This window comes from Lepidochelys olivacea (assembly GCF_965140295.1).
Source record: "Lepidochelys olivacea isolate rLepOli2 genome assembly, chromosome: 1".
NCBI lineage: Eukaryota > Metazoa > Chordata > Testudines > Cheloniidae > Lepidochelys > Lepidochelys olivacea.
Window position 1 is genome coordinate 142,280,477 of NC_140411.1, and position 23,618 is coordinate 142,304,094.

Here is a 23,618-nt window from a genome sequence, read left to right on the forward strand (position 1 = left end):
TATTAAGTGCACAGTTATTATTACTAAGTGCACAGTTATTGTAATGGTGCACATATTAAGCGCACAGTTATTGTTACTCCACGTAACCTTGAATTTGAAAGTTCACTGGTTATGTGCATCATGACCACAATCACAGCACTTCTTCCCCCTCCTTTTTTGTCCTTTTTTTTTTTTTTAACTGCAATTTGAACAAAAGGTTAGCGAAGAGAGGATATTCTACGTTTTACTGGTATTGCTTTGACAATATGTTGGACAGCTTCCACACATGCGAAAAAACAATACTAACTGGGAGAATGTGAGAAAAGGCAAAACAAAAAACAATTTTGCCCTATGTTTGATGTCTTCTACACAAATAATGAAGAACCCATAAAAGATTTAGTCTTGCCTCAGTGCAGGGGACTGGACTAGATGACCTACTTAGGTCCCTTCCAGTCCCACCTTTCTGTGGTTCCGTGAAGTAAAAAGCAACAAACTTTCATTTCGTCTCAGTAGCTCTCCTTTAATCTAGAGCAGAGTACACTGACATTTTGAGCTGGCTTTCCTTTAGACAGTTGCTCTGTGAACAGTAAATCAGGAATTCTCTCATGGCTGAAGTATTCTATATCATAACTTCCAAAGTACAATATTTTTCATGTAGAAACAAAAAACGGAGGATCTTTTAATGAGTCTACCTTTATATATCATAAAGAAAAAGTGGAGGGGAAAAAGAGAACATCTCTTTTCTTTGTAATATATCTTTGAGCATCCTTTTATTAAGTGGTAATGTGTAGAACGTGAGTACATTTGAGTCACATAATATGGGGATAACATGTTTAAAATGCTAATTTGTATTTTGGATACTGGATATACAATAATTTGGATATTATTTGGTTGTTGAAGATAAAGAGCACAAAGTTAATGTGCTATCTTTTTCTCTGATATCTTTTTCACCTTGTAGGGTAAGTACAAAAGTTGAGCTACCTCATAATTATTCTGCCCTGGTTTGGAATTTCCTGATGATTTTATTTAGTTAGTTAATTCTAGACCCCGTCACCAAATTTTCTTATAAATACAGGTAAGAACTGAAAGGGACAAAATGGTAGACATGTAAATATTTCCATGCTTTTGAGACATTACTACCCAAAATGGAAGTAAAATTATATTAAAAAAGAACAGATAGTATCTCTATGCAATTTTTCAAGTGCAGCTAAACACATACCTTAACATTTTCAAAGGGCACAATTTTCATTTTTACCTGAATCATTGTATTGCTCAGAAAGCATTAATGTACTTCTGCTTCTGGCTAAAGAAGACTGTGTGGGAGTCAGCAGTCGAGAAACAATAAAGTTTTCCACTGGACTAAGGTGCATGCGGTGAGCTGAAGGATGGGAGCAAATAAAACAAATAAATTTTAACAGAAAAAGCTAAAAAAAAATTGTTTTAAATAACTTAAATAAAACCAGTGAAATGATCAAATGAAATGAACAAGAGAAAACCTGTTATGTCTGTGATTTAAAAATGCTGTTAAAGAAGTTAATGCTCCTCTGAAGGAGATTTCTGGTTTCTTCATCATTTTAAGCCACCTAAATTATCTTCCAACCTGTATAATAAATACAGTAGATTAAACTAGTTTTTTATACAGAAGAATCTTCAGTTCTGCAAAATGGTTGCTTTCATGACTCAGCATGAAAAGGGTTTGCTTTTTCCCCAATGACAGAGCAGTTCCTGGTTTGTGTGCTAAGTACCCTGGGAGTCATTTAAAATGCACAGTCTCTCTGTTGTATAAACCTTATTTATACAGTACATCCTTATGCCTTTCCTCCTCATAAATATGAGATATGACTACATATGTTTATAAACAAATTCCTATTACCTGCATTTATAAAGTCACCCATCACCATAACCTCCGAGTTCTACATTTATATTTATTAAGCAACTCTAAAAAAATAATTTAAAATGAAGTATGTTTACTGTTGCTTCTTGTTTCTGTCAAAATATTTGTCATTTGTTCTAAAAGAAACAATTCACAGAGGGACAAATCCTTCAGTATTTACTGTACAATTATTACCTTCTAAAGGGCCTAATCTTGCAGAGTGCTCATCATCTGCAGAGCCTCTCATGGATCAGGCCTTTAAGTCGAATTAAAAGACTCTAGAAATCTTGACACAAGTGACAACTTCCAGCTGGCTCACAATGACGACAAACTTTTGTCAATAAACACCCAGTAAATACACATTTTTTACATATAGTTTCTTAATATGGCTAAAGTGTCACAAGCAATGCCTTTTTGGAGGATTACTGCAATTACATTTTGTGCTCAGCCCTGTTTCTTAGTGCATCACGAGATGAAATACAACCAGTAAGAAATGAAATGCTTGCTGTGATTTACTGTTTAAATAAACCTCATATTTACTTGAGGTGCAGAAGTATAATACATCAGAGTGTGAACTATCACATCTCAAAAAAACCCTAATTTGCATCCTCTCTTTAATTCATCCAACGTTTTCACTGCCCTGCCATTCCTCACCAATATTCAGCCACAGTAATGCAGATAACTGGCCACTCAAAATGGTTACATGAAGGTGCACTTTGACCTCTGTGGCACAGACTTATATCTGCCGTGCTACGTTTAGTCCCACACAGCCTGGGGTCTCCAACATGGCAGCATTATCCTGGGCTGGCTATAAAGCTATTTCAAGTATTTAAGATCTTTTACTAATATATTTAATTTACCACCCCAATAACGTTAGAATTGGTTATAATAAAGAACTCAAGAGTTACAGACAGATCTATCGACAAAAAGGTGCGTTTTAAACATAGGAGAGTTTATGCTGATAAGAGACCATAAGCAGCATATTCACTTGCCTCTGTCAGGGGAATACGTTATTGCCGCTGTGGAGGAGGAGAGACGCTTACTGATTGGTGACTCCATTTGCTTTGGCAGATTCATTGTAGAAGCTGAAAGTTTGTCACATGCTGCAGAGAGACGCATTAAAGATATTTATATTCATACTACAGCGTTGAACACTCCCAAAATTAACCTCTCATTTTTCACTCACGGACCTTGTCATTCATCTAGGGGCAATGAATAATGCAGAACAGATAATTCTATTCCAACTGCTGTAGATACCAGCATTTTATAAGATACATTTTGGGATATCATTTTTCTACTTGTGATTTTAACATTTCAATTTTACAATACCCTGTGTAATACAATGCCAGGAGCAAGTAACTTCATACTAAATCCAAATGAATGAAATGGTATCAAGGAAAGAAATGCAATACCTGTACAAGAAGAAAATACATAGGCTGCACAAACATAACAAATTTGAACTCTTCCCTGACCTCTCTCAGCTTCAGTCTTCCGGAGGTGATATGTATATCAGCTCCTCCAAAGTACTATTCTAATGCAAAATTCAAGATATTCAACACTAATTTATGCATTTATAGGACATACGACAGCACCATTTACCTCTTTACCATCTCATGCATGAGAACTTTCAAAACAATAACTTGGTTTCAGCCCAACTGTTTACATTTGGTTTTATTTCTGTTACAATATTGTTTGATAAAGTAAATTTTGGCTTGATAACTATTCCTATGTACTCATAAGTTCAATATAATGATGGAATCACGTATGCCCAATTATTGTAGCAGCGAACTATGACGTGTTCGTTATGTAATGGTCAGAACCTACAAGCACACTGGATGGTTAAGGGGGGGTTGTTTATTTTTAAAATTTTGTTTCCTCTGACAACAACAAAGAAGTCTCAGCTAGTAACTCACATTCATGGTACAAATTCTGCAGTCCTTGCTCAACTAGGACTCCCACTTACATCAGTGGAAGTCTTGCCTAAGGGACAACTGCATGATTTGGTCCTATCTGCTAAAGCAAGCAATAAAATTCCTTATGTTCACATTTTTAAAAGATAGGTGCAATGATTGCTTCCAGAAAATGCATGCAAACCTGCAAATCACTTATTTGTTCATCAAGACTGTTCACCCATGTCTGCACCAAAGTAAGAGTCTTGGGGTTTACATACATGTTTTTGCAGTACATCAGTTACTCATGCATTTTGCAGGCATAACCATCGTGCCCATCTTTGAAAAAACAGCTCTTGAGTAGATTGGCTGTGCTAGATTTCCAAAATATGTCAGATATATTTGCAGCTGAAGGAAAAAACAACCACCACCAAAAAAAACCCTAAACCCCACACTGTATGATTCATCCCTGGTATAGACATACACGATCTATTTCACAGTCCTTTGAAATTAATAATTCTAATCTAATGTACAATATAAAATGCAATAAAGTTGTCAAAGGACAAACTCAATCAAAATTTGTAATTATTACAATGTTCAAAATACTTCAGCATACTAAAACAACAGTGCTTCCTAATTTTTAACATATCGTGGATGTAGAGGGTGGGGCTGGAAGGAATCAATACATAATGGGTGACGTGATATCTCCATAAATATTTATTCTTATTGTATAATTGAAATGTTTTTAAAATAGAACCTCTACCCCATCAAGTCTCTCTTGAACAAGCTACTCAAATGACATACACACAAAAAAAACTACAGAAACACATATTTGTGCCCACAAATTTGACAAAGACGTGAATTTATTGAGTTATTCAAGTCCACAGTTAGTAAGAAAATTATGAGATGTCTCTGTTGTGCTGGAATGCTAGGCATGCATTGCTTCACGATGACAAAATCAAAAGAAAAAAAAGACATTTGTTCCATATCTTTAATGGTAACAGTGTAGAGTACCGGACTGAAATAATAAGAAAACCAGTGGTTAGGAAGGACAACATCAAGGGATGGTTTAAAGTGATTAGAACAGTTATAAACGAGACACTATGGTAACTGTGATTCTCTGAAATACCATTGTAGGAATCATCAGCAGCAGTAGCGGTCACAGGGTCTGGAGGAAGGGTGTTGGCAGCTAAACCTAGGAGAGGGGGTGGGGTATTTTCTGATTCACCTATACAGCAGAAAAATCAGAGCAAAGAGAGGTGAAAGAAATTACCGAATAGCTTAAAAAAAAATCATGTATAAGCGATACTAGAAAAATAAAGAGGTTGCTTTCTAGAAGAAGAGTTGCTTTTATTATGTTGCATGTAAATTTCTTTCCCGATTTTTCTTAAATGACAAACCCTGAAAATTGTTTTGTGAAATAAAGCTAAATGTTTTTTGCTTTAACATGGACAGAAAAATATATTTACACTTAGTTTAGAAGAGAGCAGCAGCCATATTTCATCATCTGAGCAGAGGGGGTTTTTTGGTTCTTGTTTTTTTTAAATAACCCAGTCCATTTGGAAACCCAGTGAATTTAAATGAGATAAACAGCAGAGAGATGAATACCTTTTTGAAACATAAAAGCAGTTCACGGTTGATTATGAAATAATTATGAAACCAAATCAAAAAGAGCAGCAGCAGCAACAAAAAAGTATATGGAAAAATCCATTTTAAACCGTGAATGCTGCATAATCATCTAGAAATCCCTGTGAGCTTTTAGAAATGCCAGTGACAAAAATAGATCATTTTCCACAAAGATTTGGGCAGCACTCGGTTCCTTTGTGAATACGTAGCAAGCTAAATGTGTTGGGGATTTTTAAAATTTCATTTTAGCATTTGCTGTTATCCCCAAAACACTTTCTGATTACTCTATTAAAATGATCTGCTTCCACAAACTTAGGAGTGACCTTTCTTCCTAGGAGGTACCATAGACATGAAACCTGATAAGCTATTACAAAGCATTGATTCATGCTACATATCAACAACCCTCACAACATCACAGTAACTATAAACAGGTACCTTCTTTCTATCTTTAATCTCATGCATTTTGCACTTCAGGATCTGCAATGCAGGCAGCTTGTTTCACTCACCATCTCTCCCTCCTGAGCCTGCAGCCAGTGCTCCGCCCCATGACCATCGCTTCTGTTTCTGTTCCAGCTGCTGACTACGTTCTAGTGAACGACGCATCATGGCTTCTAAACGTTCCTGGTTAAATTGTTGCAAAAATTAAGAGACAGAGAAATAAAATCTAATTCAGGTCACCTGGGCTTTCTGATCAATACTAAAAAATAAACATTTTTTATCACCCCACATAACAGGTTCCTGTAATTATGCTATCAACAAAAGAAAAACGACTGAATACAGAAGGTACCAGTATGTCTACCTACCTCCAGAGAAGAGTATCCTTTGTTTGCAATCCACTGAGGTCACTACCGAGGCCTAAGTAAATACCACAGGTTGCATCACTGCCTAGCATCTGTTCCCGCTGGGGAGTCTGCTGCTGTGCTGTGGACTTAATTTGTAGAAGAATAATGCCTGACAAGCATTAACTCCTTCTTGTCTAAGCAGGCCTCAGGTTTTTCTCCTTCAGTATTAAAGTGAGATTGCTGCAATGCCAGTGGCTCCTCCTAGCTGCACAGATAAATGATCACTTCAAACCTGAAGCAGGTTGCATTTGCAGGATGACTTTTTTTTTTTTTTTTAAATCCCTGCTTCCCCCATAACACCTTCTACAGATTAGACATTTAAAACGGTCTTTATCCTAATCCGAGTTGCACAGACCATTCAATTTAGATACACATTTTTAAACACATATCTACTACTTCTTGCTCTGAACAACTTGCTTCTCCCCCTCCCTCATCCCCACATCCTCCCCTTCCGTCTGCCTGGTGTATTTTTTATTTTCTTTTTTTTGGTCCTTCTGGAAATCTTACCCCACCCTTAAACTTTTAACTGTTTATGCATGATCTTTCTACTACCTCCACATCCTGGCCCCTACTGAAACCTGACTCCTTCTCCCCTATCCATGCCTGTTACCATCTTCCTCCTACAGTGCACGCTCTCTCTGTGCTTTATTCATCAAGATGGTGGCACTGGCCTTTTACTTTCTCTCTTTTTTTCCTTCAATATGGGCATCATCTTGTTCTTTGCCCTCTACTTATTTTTTGCATCTATTGCCTCACACGGTCCTGGTCCTTCTTCCTCTCTTTCTCCAAACTGCCCTCCATCATCTTTGGCCACTTCAGCCTCCATGCTGAAGATCGGTCCAGCTGTGCAGCCTCTCACTTTCTTACCCAACATTCATTCATTCGTTTGTTTTTTTACCTCCGGCTATGGATCAGTTCCTCTACTCACTACATCAGTCACTCTATTTTTCACAAGACACTGGATTCTTATGCTCTAAATTTTCTGTCCCTGATCACCACATTATCTCCCTTATTCATCCCTGTTAAACCCCAACCCAATCTCAAAATCCTTGGGTTACCTCCAACCTATTAAATTACCAACTTCCTGCTGACATTAACCACCATCCTTTTATCATTAACCTCTTTCACTGTGGCAGAGAACACTGGTCTCCAGAGGCAATGCGTAAGGGTCATGTCCCCGTCCCCCCGCCCATTTGCAGCTTGGCTTGTACTGAGCATGCTCACAAGGACGTCTCATAATACTTACCCAAATGGCATCTTGTAAGGTATCATATGTAAACCGGAAACACATTAATATTATTGCGTGATTTATGTACATTTAGCATGTGAAGAGTTAGCTAGGTGTGCTGGAAATATGTTTAGATCAAGCATACTAAGTAGAGTGGATAAGAAAGCCTGCCCTAGACAAAGGAATGTGGATTTAACTGTCTGTCTAGCTTGATTACAGGCAAAGGACAATGAAAGTACATTTACAATTAAGGTAAACAAAGTAATCAAGTTAATAGACGATGGAAGAGCTTGGTGAGCATACCAGAGGACTCATCAGAGTCTGAACTCTCAGAAGGTCTTCATGGCTCTTGAGGCAAAGTCAATGGATTTTGGGCAATAAAAGGGGAGCAAAACAACATCCTGGCTATCTATCACTTAGGGGACAAAGGGAACAGCGCCCTCTGATTCTGTGAATGCTGGATCCTCTGGCCTGAAGAGCGAGAGATGCTGGTAGTTTGATATCAGTGAGAAAGCTTAGACAAAGATTGTAACTTGTTAAAATTAAGTTTTTGTCACTAGGAAACATGTTTCTGTTTTATTTGTAACCATTTGTCTTTGTTACTCTTGCTTAGTATAACTTAAGTCTACATTCTTTATCAATAAACTTATCCTGAGTTTTACTATAAACCATCTCAGTGCTGCATATTAAGATAAAGAGCATGTCCTATTTCTGGCCGAGTGTAAATGCCTCCACCCTATCCTCCTTCATGATCTATCCACTGATTTCAGCACCAGGCCACTTCCTCCTCCTGGATTCTGATCTACTGGTTCTTCCTCCCCAACTGCTCCTTTAGTTTCTCCTCTCCCTCTTTTGAGGATTCTTTCAGTCTCTCTCAGGGCTCTGTCCATTGTTCAATCTTTTCCCGCTATTCTGGATGACCTCATCTGATCTCAAACTTTCAGCTATCATCGTCCATGTACTGACAAGTCCTTCGTCTATGACTCCTTACTGACATGTCCCCCTTTGATCTGTCTCTCATCTCCAGCTCTCTTTAGATCACCACATCCTAAATGCCCTGCCATTAGCTAATGCAAAACATGCCAAAAGCAAACTGCAGCTTTTTGTCCTTTTCCTTTTTCCCTGTGTCACTGTCAATACCATCAGTGTCCAAGCAGACACATAAGCTCCCTTCTTTTTTTCCCCCTCCTCATTTCCCACCCTCCCTCCAAGTGCATGCACAGAGAAGCACACACAGGCCACCACAAAATCCAGACGTCTCTCTCTACAATAGCTCAGAAAAATCCATACCTTCCTTCCTGCCTCTGTGAGTAAGTATGCTTGTCCATACTGTGGTGGTCTTCTGCCTTTGCTATGCAGCTTTTTTCTGTCTCCCTGACACCAGACTTGCTCCCCTCCAGCCTACCATGCCATGACCTAAACAGCCTTCCTTCCCCACTTCTCTGACTATGTCATCCCCACATTTAAATCCCTCTTCTGTCTTCCACTCATCTTCTACATCAAGTTCAAGCTTCTGGTCCTCACCCTTCAAGGCCATGCTAACTCCACAGCAGCCTAATCATTACTCTCATTTCCTTTCAGTTCCTCTACTCCTCCCAAGCCTCCTACCTCACCGATCTCTTTGTAGTCTCCTCCCACTCATTTACATTACTTTCTCCAGTTATCCTCCTTGCCTATGAAATGTCATCCCACCAGTGTTATGCAAAACAATCATTCTCTTCTCTCATATCTCTCTTTAAACACACTTCCGCAAAATCTACCAATCTTATCATAGCTAATAAGTATAACACACTTATTTTTAAAAAATGTGATACTATATATTAAAATGTCAGCTGGTTATAAGAGGCAACATGTATTTGTTTTGTATGTTTGTTTATAACTTTAATATTCCATGGGGCAAAGATCGTGTCATCCTCTGTTTTGTAGGTCAGATAACACAATCATGGCATTTAAAATAACTAATAACACTGTTATATGAACAAAATAAAACACAAAATGAAAGTCTAAAGGAAAAACGGTGGTTTTTTTCATATGTATTTTAAAACTCACGTTACCCACATTTAGAATTTGATATTTTAAATTGTATAGTATGAAACTACAAAGAGAAAAGGATTTTCTGTACATTTTATTTGGAAATATATACTTTCATTTATGTGTGCCTTTCATCAGAGAATCACAGAACACTTGAATATTAAACCCTCACAAAATTAACAAACATATACATTAACATTTTAAACTAGCAAAATATCACATACTTAAAGCAAAAACCAAAAATACCCAGCTTGTTAGACTATAAAATGCCAGAGTTAGCAAAAACAACATTTGGATTTAGTACTGTTACAACCAATTTTTTTGTCCAGGAATAGCTAAACAGTAGGACACAAATGCATTTCTCCATCAGCAACACACAAAATTTGCTGCCTTTGTTACATAGACCCTACCTCCTTGAAAGATGTTTCAGACACTATGCCAACTTCCCATCTGGAATCTGTAATAGCTATTGTGAAGGTAACTGCTGCACTATTGATATGTTGAGCCACCAAAAACAATCCTGTAGTATTCCATGAGCTTCGCATGAAGGTTAAATCAAGAATAAGTAAACTATGAAAACCTGAAAAGAGCCATCTACTGTTCATAGGGAAAATATAACATTTATTTCTGCATTTCAAAAATCCTTATAGTCATCCACCCAAGTTTCTTCAGTCGAAAGAACAGAACCATTTTGATCACCCAAAATTACATTTTTTTAAAAAGCACTAGTACAGAGACTGCAAGTAAATGGATCAGAGAACTTCCCTTTCATCTATACAAAATATAATACACACAAAAGGCACAAGAATCCAATTTCTTTTCTCATTCAAACTGGAAGTTATTTTACAAATATCATGGGTAGAAACAAAAAGGAATTGGTTAAAAGGACAGCTTTAAAAAGTCACGCTCCTGCCTGAAATTGTTGTACCTACTGTTACAAACACGTAGCTAACTGTAAGATTAGAGAAAAAGTATAATTCTGTTCACATAAAGTAAACAAAATTAAAAAAAAAGGATTTAAAAAAAATGAAAACTGTGTATATAGTTAGTTGCACTGTTTCTAAATATCACCACCCAGTCACTTTCTACTTTTATTTGTGTGGGTCTTTTGCACAGCAATGAGGGAAAGAATTTTTTGTTGGTTTTAAAGGGGAAAAATGTGCATTGTAAAAATCACAAAAACTATGATGCTGGCCTTCACCACCCCTTTTAACTGCCCTTCTGCACACAACCCTTTACCAAAACTACCCTCATTTAACACAACTTATTTCTATCCAGACATTCACAACGACTAGTACCGACAGGGCAAAAAAAATCTGGTAAAAAGGTGTGCAGAAGGGCACAGGGAGGGCAGAGTTAAGGTTGCAGTGCATGGTCTGTGGTGTACAATAGTTATAGCAATGACAATGATGGGTATGTTTGCAGTTGGAGAAGAAGAGGGTATGGATTGATCGGTTGCTTAAACTCACAAGAGTAAAGAAATAAAGTTGTGTCCCGTATGTTGCGTGTGTAATACCTTAACTGCTTGACAATACAGTTGTGTATTTATATATTGGATTAAGTTACACACAAATGAATTACAACACTTATGAAAAAATTATTATTCACATATTTTGGTTCCAAATGTAATTAACTGGAGTACCCAAACATTTATGAATACTTCCAGTCTATTTTTTGTAAACATATACCCTTCCCAAATGTGAGTTTCAAAAATATGAAATGTACTCCATAATGAATATTTAACTGAGAGAAATCCTTCCAATGATGCAGAATGATTTTACAACAGCTATTACCAAGATGTCTTGAAGTTGGAGGCTGGGTTTTGTATATGTACCTGTTTTGCAATGCTTGTTTATTTAAACCTCAATACAGTGACAGATTCAATGTTAATTGCCTTTTTAAAAAATATAATCTGAAATTTTTACCCCAAAATGATGTATGAATGGGCAGTGTGGAAAAATATGAGAAGAGCACCCAATATGCTTGACACAGTCAGTACGAGTTAGAATGGTAATCCAGTGTTGTACATTTTGACAGGTGTTCACATTGCTTTAACAACAAAAATGTGAGAAGAGCAGAGGACATCACATCTAACAAGAGATACATTTAGAATATGTTGAAAGTGTTGGATCATATTAAAGAAGTTCTGTATTAAAATCACAAATGAGTTTGATTCCCCATAGTTTAAATTCCAGGGTATTACTAATTAAGAGGTCTCTTGGGTTTTGGTACTGTTTCTCTCCCTCTATGTGTGAAACTTGCAAGCTGCTAATTTTGTTAGTACATTCTAAGACAGAGGCTGTTCTCAAAGCAATTCTTTGTAACAACTACTCACACAGAGAGAGACTCAAAGCAATACTTTGTAACAATAGAAACAGCACCCAGAGACTCCCCGCCCTTTTGTTGTATTCATCTTGCTTTGTTAACAATTGTGATTAAAATAGAGATAGAGGATGTATGTGGATGGATGCTTGGTGTGGATAATAACTGAATGATCAGGGAGGTGCCTGCCTAAGAATCCAGTGTCCATGGGCTGAAGAAGGCGTCAAGTGGATACAACCAGAGGACTCCCCCCCGGAGGGCAGACTGGAATCCACCCAACAGCCTCAAGAATGGGAGAACCAAAGAACAAGATAACATATGGCAGCATGGAGCCATCAGGCATGTGCCATCTGCTGATTGATTCAGCAACAGCATGATGAAGCAATTCCCATAGACCAGCATAGGAAGAAATTCCTATAAAAATGGACTCTAGAAAGTGAGAACTTTGGGGGGGTCTGATTCTGCAAACCAACTTCCAGGAGCATCAGATGAGCATCTGACAAGGCCCTGCTCCCTCCTCATGTCCAGGCCACCTGGCCAGTGGCTTGGCATGAGCAACTCTAAGGTTGGTAACTATGATAACAACCTTGCAGAACCTCTGTGTGTGTGTGTGTGTGTGTGTGAGAATGAATGAATGAATGAATGAGTGAATAAATATGAAATTGAATGGAATGTTATAGCTATAACTAACTGCTTACTATGATTCTTTCTGTATTCACAATAAATGTGGCATTTTGCCTTTTCCCCTTTAATAAGATCCTGCTGGTTTTTATTTTATTGGTATAACATGAGACCATAATTATTTTTTTTTAATGAAGCAAGTCATTTTCACGGACAGTAAAGCACATAGAGAACCAGATCATAGAAACAGGATGTCACAGTTAAAGTAGGAGAGGCCAGATTTTGTTCTCTCTTTTAAAGTTAAAGTCGGGGCAAAACGTACATAGACTGAAAGAAGAGAAGTGGGAGTAAATTATTTTGAAAACTATATGGAAATGTTTTCTCTCTTTTGCAAAGGTGATTTGGTCATAGAGAAGATCATCAAGGCTCTCTAGAATGTCTGTCCTTACAAGATTTGAAAGTCCACTATTCTAGCAAAGTCATCATCTTCCCATGACATCTCTTTTCATCCCCTCTCTCTTTTCAAAAATCTTTTAATTCTTAATCAGCCGCAGTGGCAGTGCTAACGTCTACTAAGGCCCAAGCCATCTTCAACCTCTGCCCGTGTGTGAACAATAACAGTCAGGGGAACCTTACTGTGATTAACAGCAGCACAATAATAGCGGTGAACTTAAGTGTTAAAGTGAAATCCTGGAAGTGCAGGGCAAGCTTGTGGCCATTTGTTTTCAGCAGAATTGGAACTTTCACACCGTATTTTAAGTCTCTATCCCTTTATGGTTTGTTAAAACCTTCCTCATAGGACAGAACTGGAATGGTCCACTGCAAAGGTTCATCTGAGATGTGAACATGCCCCATTTTATCATGACGAGCGCTAACAATTTATTTGAGCATGAGCTTTTGTGAGCTACAGCTCACGTAGCTCACGAAAGCTCATGCTCAAATAAATTGGTTAGTCTCTAAGGTGCCACAAGTACTCCTTTTCTTTTTGCGAATACAGACTAACACTGCTGCTACTCTGAAATCTGGTTTTTCAGTTTCTGTTTTTACTCATTTCTATGTTCATCTTTTTGATACTTCAGTGCACTGATACTGCATAAAATTATATTTTATAGCTTTGCCTGTATTGTTACTACATAATTTATCAGAAATCTGTTGCTTTTGTAACAATGAAAAAAACAAAAATTAAAAGAGTTTTAAAGCACTCTCATTACATATTTGTCTCCTATGTCGCCCGCCTGTCCATAAGCGTGCAGATACACACATGCACACACTGCATTTAGAGAGCTACATCAGAAATTAGGCCACTGTCCACCACAACAGAAAACCAAATAGAGTACTAACTGACCCTGGCAGAGAGAGTGCGTATGCAAGTGCACACACAAGCCTTTAAGAATACTTTATTCCTTTTATTCTAAACACTGGTATTGTCAGTTGGCTTAGATTATTTACATATGTTCCATTGAGATTTTCTGGTTTTGTTTTGGGATATGGTAAGAAAAGGAAATATGTATTTAGATGTATAAAGTGCTTCATCTTTCAGTGGACAGCGTAAAGAGGACATAAAAAAAGAACCTTGGCATTTTCTGACTCTTCCCTCTTGTCCCGACTATTTTTAAAAACTGGCTCTTGAAATGCTACATTAACCCATGCATTACTGAAAGTCCTAGTTATTTCAGCAGAAACATCCAGCTAACATTTGGGTTTTGACTGAAATTATGAGATAGAGAAACCCACGCTTCCCAGCTAGAGTCTCTCTGTGGAGGAGCAAGATGCCTGTGGGATGGGTAGGATAAGTAGAAAACGTATGCGGATAGCAGTAAACAACAAGGAAAGATCAGTCTGCAGTCAACACTGCATGGCTGCAACTGTGTTGCACAGGTCAATAAAGACTGTGGTTCAGATTTTCAAGGTCAACTAGGTGATGTAGACACACAACACTGATTAATTTTATGGTGAGTTGTGTATCTAAAATCCAGCAAACAGGCTGAAATTGACAAGAAAGCCAGGCAACTAGAGCCCAGCTGCCCCTGGCTCCCTGCTGGACTACACCTGCCCAGCTCCCCACTCAGGGAGGTGAGAAGCCTGGGCAACTGCCCCCCCCATGCTGTGGAGAATGGGGAGGCGAGAAGCACAGGCATCTGGCACCCACTCCTGGCAGGCAATGGGGAGGTGAGTGGAGCTGAGAGCCCTGGCTCTCAATCCCTTCCACCACTCCTCTTCGGTCAGTGGAAGCGCTCCTGGTAAGGCCATGCACCACCGATAGAAGGAGGGTAGTGTGGACATCAGCCACTGCAGTAATTACTGTGGTGGTTGTAAATCGGCCTAACAAATTTTGACTTAAGTCTGTAGTTTAGACATGCCCAGAGGAATGGGATCAGACCCAAGGTCCATCTCATCTAGTATCCAGTTTCTGGCAGTGGTCAGACTCCAGTCTGCCCTGCATAATGTGTGTGGCCACTTCAAGAATAAAGTAGGACATCAATATTTAATATTCATATTACAATAATTATTCCTGGGGGAATTCTGTGTCACTGCTCATCCGCAGACTTCATGTACCATGCAGAATTTTTTTCTCAGCAGAAAATACATTCTGCTAGAAAAGTCCTGCAGTTATGCCTTTCACCCACCAGTGGCTGCTGTGGCACCAGAACAGAGAGCAGCTGCTCCTGGGTGGGAGCACCCCAGCTGCAGATAGGGAAGAGAAGAGGCTGCTTTCCTCACAGCACCCAGCCCATGGGGCCAGGTCAGAAGGCATGAAATATGGGGGGACGGATAGCGTGGGGCACATAGGGGTGCTGGGGGGTCACAGACTGGGGTTCAGAAGGGCTAGTTGAGGGGGACAGACTGGGGCAGGGGCTGAATGGGAGTGGGGGTGCAGGGACACATGGGGACTGGGGCAGATGTGTATAACTGAATTAGATAGGCTAGAGGTCAGCCAGGGACTGCATGTGGAAGCTCCCTAACAATCCCCCACAAAAAATGTTCCATACTTCTCCCACCCACACCCAACAACCCTCCAAGTTCACACCCAGGCTCCTTCCCAGCAATTACTTCTCTCTGCCTAAGCTCCTCCATTACCCCTGACTCCCCAAAACCTTTGCACTGCTTCTGAGGGGAGTGGGAAATATGGTTCTATATTGTAGTTTAAATGAATTATTACTAAGAGTTCTGTATTAATATGCCTAGAAAGGAATCTATTTGTCAAAAGAAAAGGAGTACTTGAGGCACCTTAGAGACTAACCAATTTATTTGAGCATAAGCTTTCGTGAGCTACAGCTCACTTCATCGGATGCATACTGTGAAAAGTGTAGAAGATCTTTTTATACACACAAAGCATGAAAAAATACCTCCCCTCACCCCACTCTCCTGCTGGTAATAGCTTATCTGAAGTGATCACTCTCCTTACAATGTGTATGATAATCAAGGTGGGCCATTTCCAGCACAAATCCAGGGTTTAATAAGAACGTCTGGTGTGTGGGGGGGGGGGCGGGGGTAGGAAAAAACAAGGGGAAATAGGTTACCTTGCATAATGACTTAGCCACTCCCAGTCTCTATTCAAGCCTAAGTTAATTGTATCCAATTTGCAAATGAATTCCAATTCAACAGTCTCTTGCTGGAGTCTGCTTTTGAAGTTTTTTTGTTGTAATATCACAACTTTCATGTCTGTAATCGCGTGACCAGAGAGATTGAAGTATTCTCTGACTGGTTTATGAAACCTCCCCCCGCCCCCCCAAAAAAGAAAACCAAAAAACCCAGGAGATATTAATGGTGTCATAAGTGATCAACTTTCAGAGGTGCAGTACCAGTTTCCCCACAGGTACTCCATCCCCTGCAGCCCACAGAGCATTTGGTCTCTGTGCAGTTTGCGAAGTACTGTATACTATTCACAGTACTCAATAACACATACACAACACATAGAGATACATATAAAAACAAACTTTGTGCAGCTCTCTGAAATCCTATGCAAGTTTAGGCACAGCTGTTGGCTACCAGGCTGCAGCCAGCATGGTCCTTACTGCAGCAAAGGTTGAGTCGCAGTGCCATAATCATTGGATAGCTCACGTTAAAGCATAACCATCCCTACACAACAGTCACGCTACCTGTGGTGGCTGTACTATATATGCCATAGCAGTATACCTCACCTCCTCTTCTCTGAGCTTCTGTTTCCTCTTCTCTTCAACAGCTGCTCTCTTTTGCTCCTCTCTCTGTCTCTGTTCCTCCAGTTTTCTCCATCGTTCTTCAATTTGCTTTTCATACTGAAGTTTTGCTCTTCTCTCCTTCTCCAAAATCTGCTGCTCTCTGGCAGCTTAAATAAATAAAAATACTCTCTTAACTTGATTTGATTTTTCCCCGTCTATAAAGTAATTTACTGGTATGACAAAATGGGAAGCAAAGAGCAAAAGTATACCAAATGCAAATATACAGGACACATTGATGCAATAAAATCAACAGCACAATGCATAAAAATACACTATGCAGGTAAACAAGAAAATAAGCAATAATCTAATTAGTATAATAAGTAATGAGTTCACCCTTTGTTTGCAATCTGGCAGGTGCTCCATTTCTTCCATAAACATTATAATCAGACTAACAAGTGACCTGTATCTGTATACATTATGAGTTCCTTCATAGCTTTATGGCTAAATTCTTCCCTGCACAAACATGCCTCCTGTGGCTTTTAAAAGGAGTCACATGTAGATGAAGAGAGCTGAATGTGGGTTTTAGAACTATAAAGTCCGATTCTTTCCTTCTCTCTTCTTTGGCGGTATCTTTAAAGAAAGAATTTAAATAGCTGCAAAAGATTTATGGAAAACTTTGAACAGTGGTCCATTCAGTTAATAATTTTGTATGTTTCAGTTACCTTGTTTGTTACCTCTGGCTATTTGTATGAAGAATATTTATTTTTTCTGTTGTTGAATTTGTCTCAATTGCTTGTTCCACGTGAAAGTCATAATCCTCTTTGAGACACTAATTTATTGCTATACAAATGATGACTGCAACATGATAAACTGGATTGTTACTTCAAGTGGACAAGGGAATAAATATCAGGAATGAATCAATAAATTATTTAAAAAGCTCCAGTTCTCATGCCAACTTTTAGGTAAAAGACAACAGAAAAATAATTCAAAATAGATATGAATGTATAAGAGTGTATACACACACACCCCCCCCCCACACACTTTAATATATATTACACACACACACTAAAAGCTACATCAACAGAATATTATTAACGTTGAAAAATCATGCATCCAGTCCCATTCTCCTCACCCCGTCAGTCCCCATCTCCACTCCTCAGACTGTTCCAGTACTGGTCACCTCTCCCAGCTCCTCATCCAATCCATCTCTCTCCCCAAACCTGGCCTAAAATCCCTTACCCCCATCCCCACTGGCTCTCAGTCCCAATCCCCCTCTTCAGGTTCCTGATTCAATTCTAATTGTGAACTCTCCCCTTCCGGCTCCTTTTCTAGTTTCTTGGCCAAAGTCATCCGAGCTCCCCCCGTGCACCCTTATCTGGTATGTCTCCCCTCCTTTCCCCACCCCATTGGTTCTCATTCCCAATCTCCCTGCCCACTAGTCCCAGTGTCCACACTTGGCTCCTCATCCAGTCTCAATTTGCCCATCCCTTCCCAATTTCCCTCCCCAGATCCCATTTCCAGTCTCATCTGGCTCTTGCTCCCAGTCATAGTTTCCTCTCCCACCCCATCAGCCTGCAGTTGTCGTCTTCCCTCCCCTCACAGGCTCCTTATTCCAATCTACTTCCCCCACTGCTCGCCCCCAATCCCAGTTCTCATTCTCTCTGCACTCAAATCAGTAGCTTTCTCTCCCAACTGATCCCAGGCTTCAAGTGCACATTGGAGAGAGTCTTCCTCTTCTTACTTTAGGTGCCCACATCTGGCAGTGGCATGGCCTCTAGCGGCCCAGTGCCACTATTGCAGAGAAAGCCCTGTTGAAACCCAGGCTGCAGTATGCTCAGTGTATACAGAATCTTTGGGGAATTTACTAGCTAAAAACCTAAGCCATCTCTACTGAGCATGTGCAAACTGGGATTCTTCAAAGGCTTATAACTTGGCCAGATTTTGGCACCTTTTCACAAGGACAGGAAAGGGCACATCCATGACAATGGCTATGTCTACTCTGCAGTTAGACGCCTGGCTGGCCTGTGCTCAGGGGCTCTAGCTAAGGGGCTGTTTAACTGCAGTGTAAATGTTCAGGCTCAGGCTGAGGCGCAGGCTTTCAGACTCTGCAAGGTGGGAGGATCCCAGAGTTCGGGCTTCAGCCTGAGCTGGAACCTCTACATTGTAATTAAACAGCCCTTTCAGCTCCAGCCTGAGTCAGCTGCGGGTGTCTAATTGCAGTATAAAGGTCACACAAAGGCCACAGCCCTGCCAAATTTCAAGTCCCTACTCCAAAAAATGGGGGCACTGCAGCTTTTCAAAGGAAAGGTCACCAGAGATTTTGGACATGAGCTAAACATATTTTCTCTAGCCTCCTTCTTGGAAACAACTGAATCATTTTGGTGAAATCTTCCAAAAATACCTGCCATGGCAAATTTCAGTCCAAATGTTTAAAGTTTGGTAAAGTTATAAGCAACTGAAAGCAGGATGTTTTCCTGGGAAGTGTTGGGCAACCTGCCCTGCCTATAATAATGCAGTAGAAAGAATTATTCAGAAATATTTTGCAAGCACTCAACATTTCCCGTGAGGTTTAAGTTGTTCTTTAAAGCATCAGAAATGACACCAATGAGTCTAAAAATAATTTTTGCCTCCCACAACTGAAAAATGAATTTGAAAACTTTCATTCAGACAGCAAGGCAAAGAAAATATCTAGTGTATGCCACTCTCACTAACTCCACTTTAATTTTGAAGTTGTTAACACTCAGAGGTTAAAATCACAATGCCGCAGCCAATCAATCTTTCATTGTAAATATTGTTCAAGGCTTGACTTTTTGACAGAATCATATACATCAGCTTCCAGAAAGTCAGTATCTCACACATATATTCATGTCATAATATTCAATAGCACATTTACTGAAGATAACGGATTGCTAATTGTAGAATGTGAAGTGCTGTATACTGAAACCAATTGAAAGAGTCCTAGAAGATTAGGTTCTATTTGAAAGTGAATTAGATTCTGCTGAAATTCTTCAGCAATTTAAACCATTTTAAGATGACAAAAAACAAAAGTGGACTGAAATATAACATTTAAAATTCAGAAGAGGAAAAACATAATTATTTTTCTTTTCCCACTAAAACTCACATATAGCTTTAAAAAAATGCAGAGGTCAACTTACCTAGATATTTTTCTCTTTCTTCTCTTCTTTCTTTTGCTAATCTTTGCCTTTCATCAGTTTTCAGAAATCCATCAATCACTAAAACCAGAGGGGAAAAAAGGAATTTTAACGATAAAACTCAAGAAGAGTCCAAAAGAGCCAAAGAGCTGGTGCATTTCTTAAAAAAAAAAAAATTACACCATACTTTCATGGGTTATTGCATTGTATCAGGGATTTTTTTTTCCTAAACAACTCCTTGCTATGTACTGTGGAATTCCAAGTAAAGTTAATCACTATAAATACCCAAACCTGAATCCCTTCCACTGCAGAAAAGTGAAAGATCAGGCTTTTGTAGCCTGTTGTTTTTTATAACCTTTTTTGTGAAGGCAAAGTTACAATAAAACATTAATACACTACACATTGTACATCACTTGTTCAGGATAACGTTAATATTCAAAGAACCTGGCTACAGATTCTGACCTGCTGGTTGGGAATCCTTCCTCTGCTGAGAACACTAGGAAGGGTGACCAAATTTCTTAACACCTATCTGCTGGTGACGCTGGGCACTACACTAGGTAACTCGGGAGGGTGGAAGACCATGAGTGTCGATGAAGCCCTCTTGCTCTAGGCCCAGATAAACTGAGGCCCCTTTGCTCCTTGAACTTTCTGTGACCCTGCATAACTCTAAGGAAGCTAGCACACAGACAGACAGGTTTGCACACGGCTCGCCAGCCAAGGCCAGCTTCGGCCTGGGAAACAGATAGATAAGGCAGAAATGTTTAGCAAAAACCAGTAACGAATAGGACCAAATAAGGCAAGGCTCAGGCAATGCTACTGAGGAAAAACACAACTGGCTGCTTTAGCCGATTGGCTACGGTATTGTATGGGGCAACAGGTAATTGATTGCATAAACTTGTGTAGTGAAGTAGGCAAAGGTATAAAGTGTATACTGGAATTTGCTGCGCTGCTGCAGGATTTGAGACAGCTCAGTCTCCCTGCGCCCTATTTGAAGCTTCAAATAAATCTCTGCTTCTCCACCCCGTTGTGGTCATTGGCGCGATGCACACCGGGCAATGAACCCAGCTGTTGCTTGCCTTGGGCAACATATCCTCTTTTTGGAGCTTCTCGTGTGTGTACTTTTAGTTTACTTTAAAAATACCCAAACGTTTTTATTGCTATATATTCAATATCATTAACAAGCTTGTTCTCAAATTGTTGGCTAGGGTTGGGGTATTTCAGTATAACAATAAGGCACAACAAATTGTCATTCCCCACAAGATAGGCCATCGTATGTGAGACCTTCACTGTTTTAGTAGTGTTGTGGACATTAAAGGGAGCTGGCATCAAAAGACACAGCTTTTTCTGCCTTCTAGTATAATTGTTACATGATCCTGTGGTTTCCTTATTCGTGGGTTAAGCACAGCTATGCCAAATCCCTGGAATAACACTTATACAACAGAACCATATGTAATTATTACTGCTCCCTTCCTGCAGCTGGTACAAACAATTTATTTCCCCATCTCTCATCCTGCCACCCCAGCAGGCAGGAAACACACTTTCAATCTTCCTCTCAGTTAGCTTCTGAACTTTCCATCTGTGAGAAGCCACACCCTTTAGAGCAGTAGTTCTCAAACTTTTGTACTGGTGACCCCTTTCACATAGGAAGCCTCTGAGTGCGACCCCCCCCTTATAAATTAAAAACACTTTTTTTATATATTTAACACCTTTATAAATGCTGAAGCCAAAGCTGGGTTTGGGGTGGAGACTGACAGCTTGCAATTGCCCCCCGTAATACCCTCGCCACTCCCAGTTTGAGAACCCCTGCTTTAGAGGCTGTCTATGGATAGACCATGCACAGACCCAGTCAGCACAGTAAATCTGCTGTCGCCTAGTAGGTGTCAATTAACAGACAGACCTTTCACAAAACACAATACAAAATACAATTTAAGTCATCCATCTGAGAGGTAACTACATGGTCTCCATTTATACACCAACAATTAACCCGGGGCCCTTTGATCAAACAAGCTGTTTAAAGGCTCCTTCTGAATCATGTTCTTATGTAGCCTTCAGACATTGACTCATCGCATATTTGCTTCTTATTCCAAGGTAATGGCCTTCACTTTCTTCTAGGTTTTCAGAAGCCACCACAATCCTGCCAGAGCAGCAGTGTATACAGGTAGCTAGATCTTAGATGTTGTATCTTTATTTAGTGATTAGTTTATTTGGACCCCCTATTGTGCCAGTGTGGTTCCCTCATATCAGCAAATATCTCTGAAACCTTCTGGCAAAAAGTGTCTCATGCTCCTGCTGTGCTGGTCCACATAAAGTAACTGCTATCAGTTACTCCATTCGCTCAAGTAGCAGAGGTCCATGGGGTGGATCTAAAGTTTCCAACCTTGCTGATGACCCATATGGATGTCAGTATGATGTCACATGATAGAATTTCCGTTTTTTCAGTTTGCTTTTTTATCAAATTAGGAAATTACCCACAAAAAAATATGTTCAAAGAACATTATTAAGGCTGCAGAGCTCAAAAGTTAGGAATTGCCAGAATTAAGGTTGCCTCTTCAAACTTAAATTGGCACTTGTGTGCATATGAATTATGAGACGGTATTTAACTACATTATAACATACTATTTTTTCCACAGGACTCCTGCCTCACTCAATGCACAGAATAGATGGTGCTCACTTGCTAAGCAGCTGTTCAATATTTTCTTTTCCCCTAATTGTTCAATGAGTGGCCCCAGGCCTTAACTACTGCACACTGTTCAAAACCTGCTCTGAAGACAAAATTATTAATATCCTCATGGCCTATGGAAATGATGCTTGCTCATATTTATATAGAAATGTGTTGAAATGTTAGTAGGCCCCAAAATCTATTTTCTAGAAACAGGCTGGACAATAGCCAAGTGAGGCCTCGTAAAATATGAGTAAAGTGAAGTGAGACAATTCAGAAGCAAGTTGGAGATAAATTAGGGCATAACCCCAGGTCATGTTGTAAACATGTTTTGGTCCTAACTGGTTTTCACAAGTGTTCTACATAAAATGTTAATGTTTTGGAAAATCTTATCTATATTGATAGTTATTGGTATGGCATTTATGTGGATGTTAATTAAGATGATGTTTAATGTTAAATAGCCAATGTAGAAATAAGTAGAAAATATTTAATTATGGCAGTGCAAACATAAATATGGTAAAAGGTAGATTTAATATTAATTAAAGGGCATTATTACAATTGATTATAAAAGGGTAGCACACTAATTTTAGATTAGGTATGGCCATCCACCATCAAGGTAGAGAAAGAATTATATCCATTAAGGAACTGATCACGGCTAAATGTACCATTTCATATTAGAAAGTGAGTATGAATGCAATGTATGGTTATATTGCAATGCCTGTTTGCTTAACTACTTTATATTAAATAAAATCTTTAATTTTAACACTCTTTGTGCCATTTTCACGGTCCTCCACTAAATTAAATGATCTGTAACCGCCTTGGAAGCTCGAACCTTAAAGGATTCAGATTGGTTTTATTTATTTATTTATTTATTTATTTAAGCTACTAATTGGGAACATATAAATCAAAAGTTACAGGGCGCTCATCACTATAGTTTCTAAGTGCTGTACAAACATTAATTTGTTATTAAAATACTCTTATGAAGTGAGGAGGTGGTATTTTACAAATGGGGAACTAAGACACAAAGATTAAGGTCAAAACTATATTGATTTTGTGTGTTCTATACGAGGCCTCATTGTTCAGAGTACTTAGCATTTTAAAGCACTTTATATAGTCAGAGTAGAGTTCTTGTTGGCCTCTGTTGAAACTGAGAGTCCTTGGGCTCTGAACTGCAGAAGTGCTAAGTATCTCAAGTTGGACAACCAGAAAATGAAGAACACACAATGGTCACCTGTGAAACTGCAGGTTTCAGTGACT

General features: G+C 39.2%; 1 protein-coding gene across 8 annotated transcripts in view; it reads right to left on the bottom strand.

Annotated features, from left to right (window-relative positions):
- Positions 1-23,618, bottom strand: part of MAP7D2 (MAP7 domain containing 2) — a 124,240-nt gene that overhangs the window by 38,656 nt on the left and 61,966 nt on the right. For 4 of the 8 annotated variants that reach the window (XM_084626256.1, XM_084626253.1, XM_084626255.1 and 1 more), the window contains exons 2-7: positions 19,706-19,783; positions 16,554-16,717; positions 5,874-5,988; positions 4,871-4,969; positions 2,845-2,955; positions 1,235-1,357 (exon numbers count right to left, since the gene is read on the bottom strand). In XM_084626256.1, the coding sequence (XP_084482382.1) occupies positions 1,235-1,357; positions 2,845-2,955; positions 4,871-4,969; positions 5,874-5,988; positions 16,554-16,717; positions 19,706-19,783 (690 nt within the window). Of the gene's footprint in view, positions 1-1,234; positions 1,358-2,844; positions 2,956-4,870; positions 4,970-5,873; positions 5,989-6,170; positions 6,360-16,553; positions 16,718-19,705; positions 19,784-23,618 lie in introns of those variants that run through there. The other 4 variants (XM_084626258.1, XM_084626259.1, XM_084626257.1 and 1 more) reach the window with 3 other exon arrangements.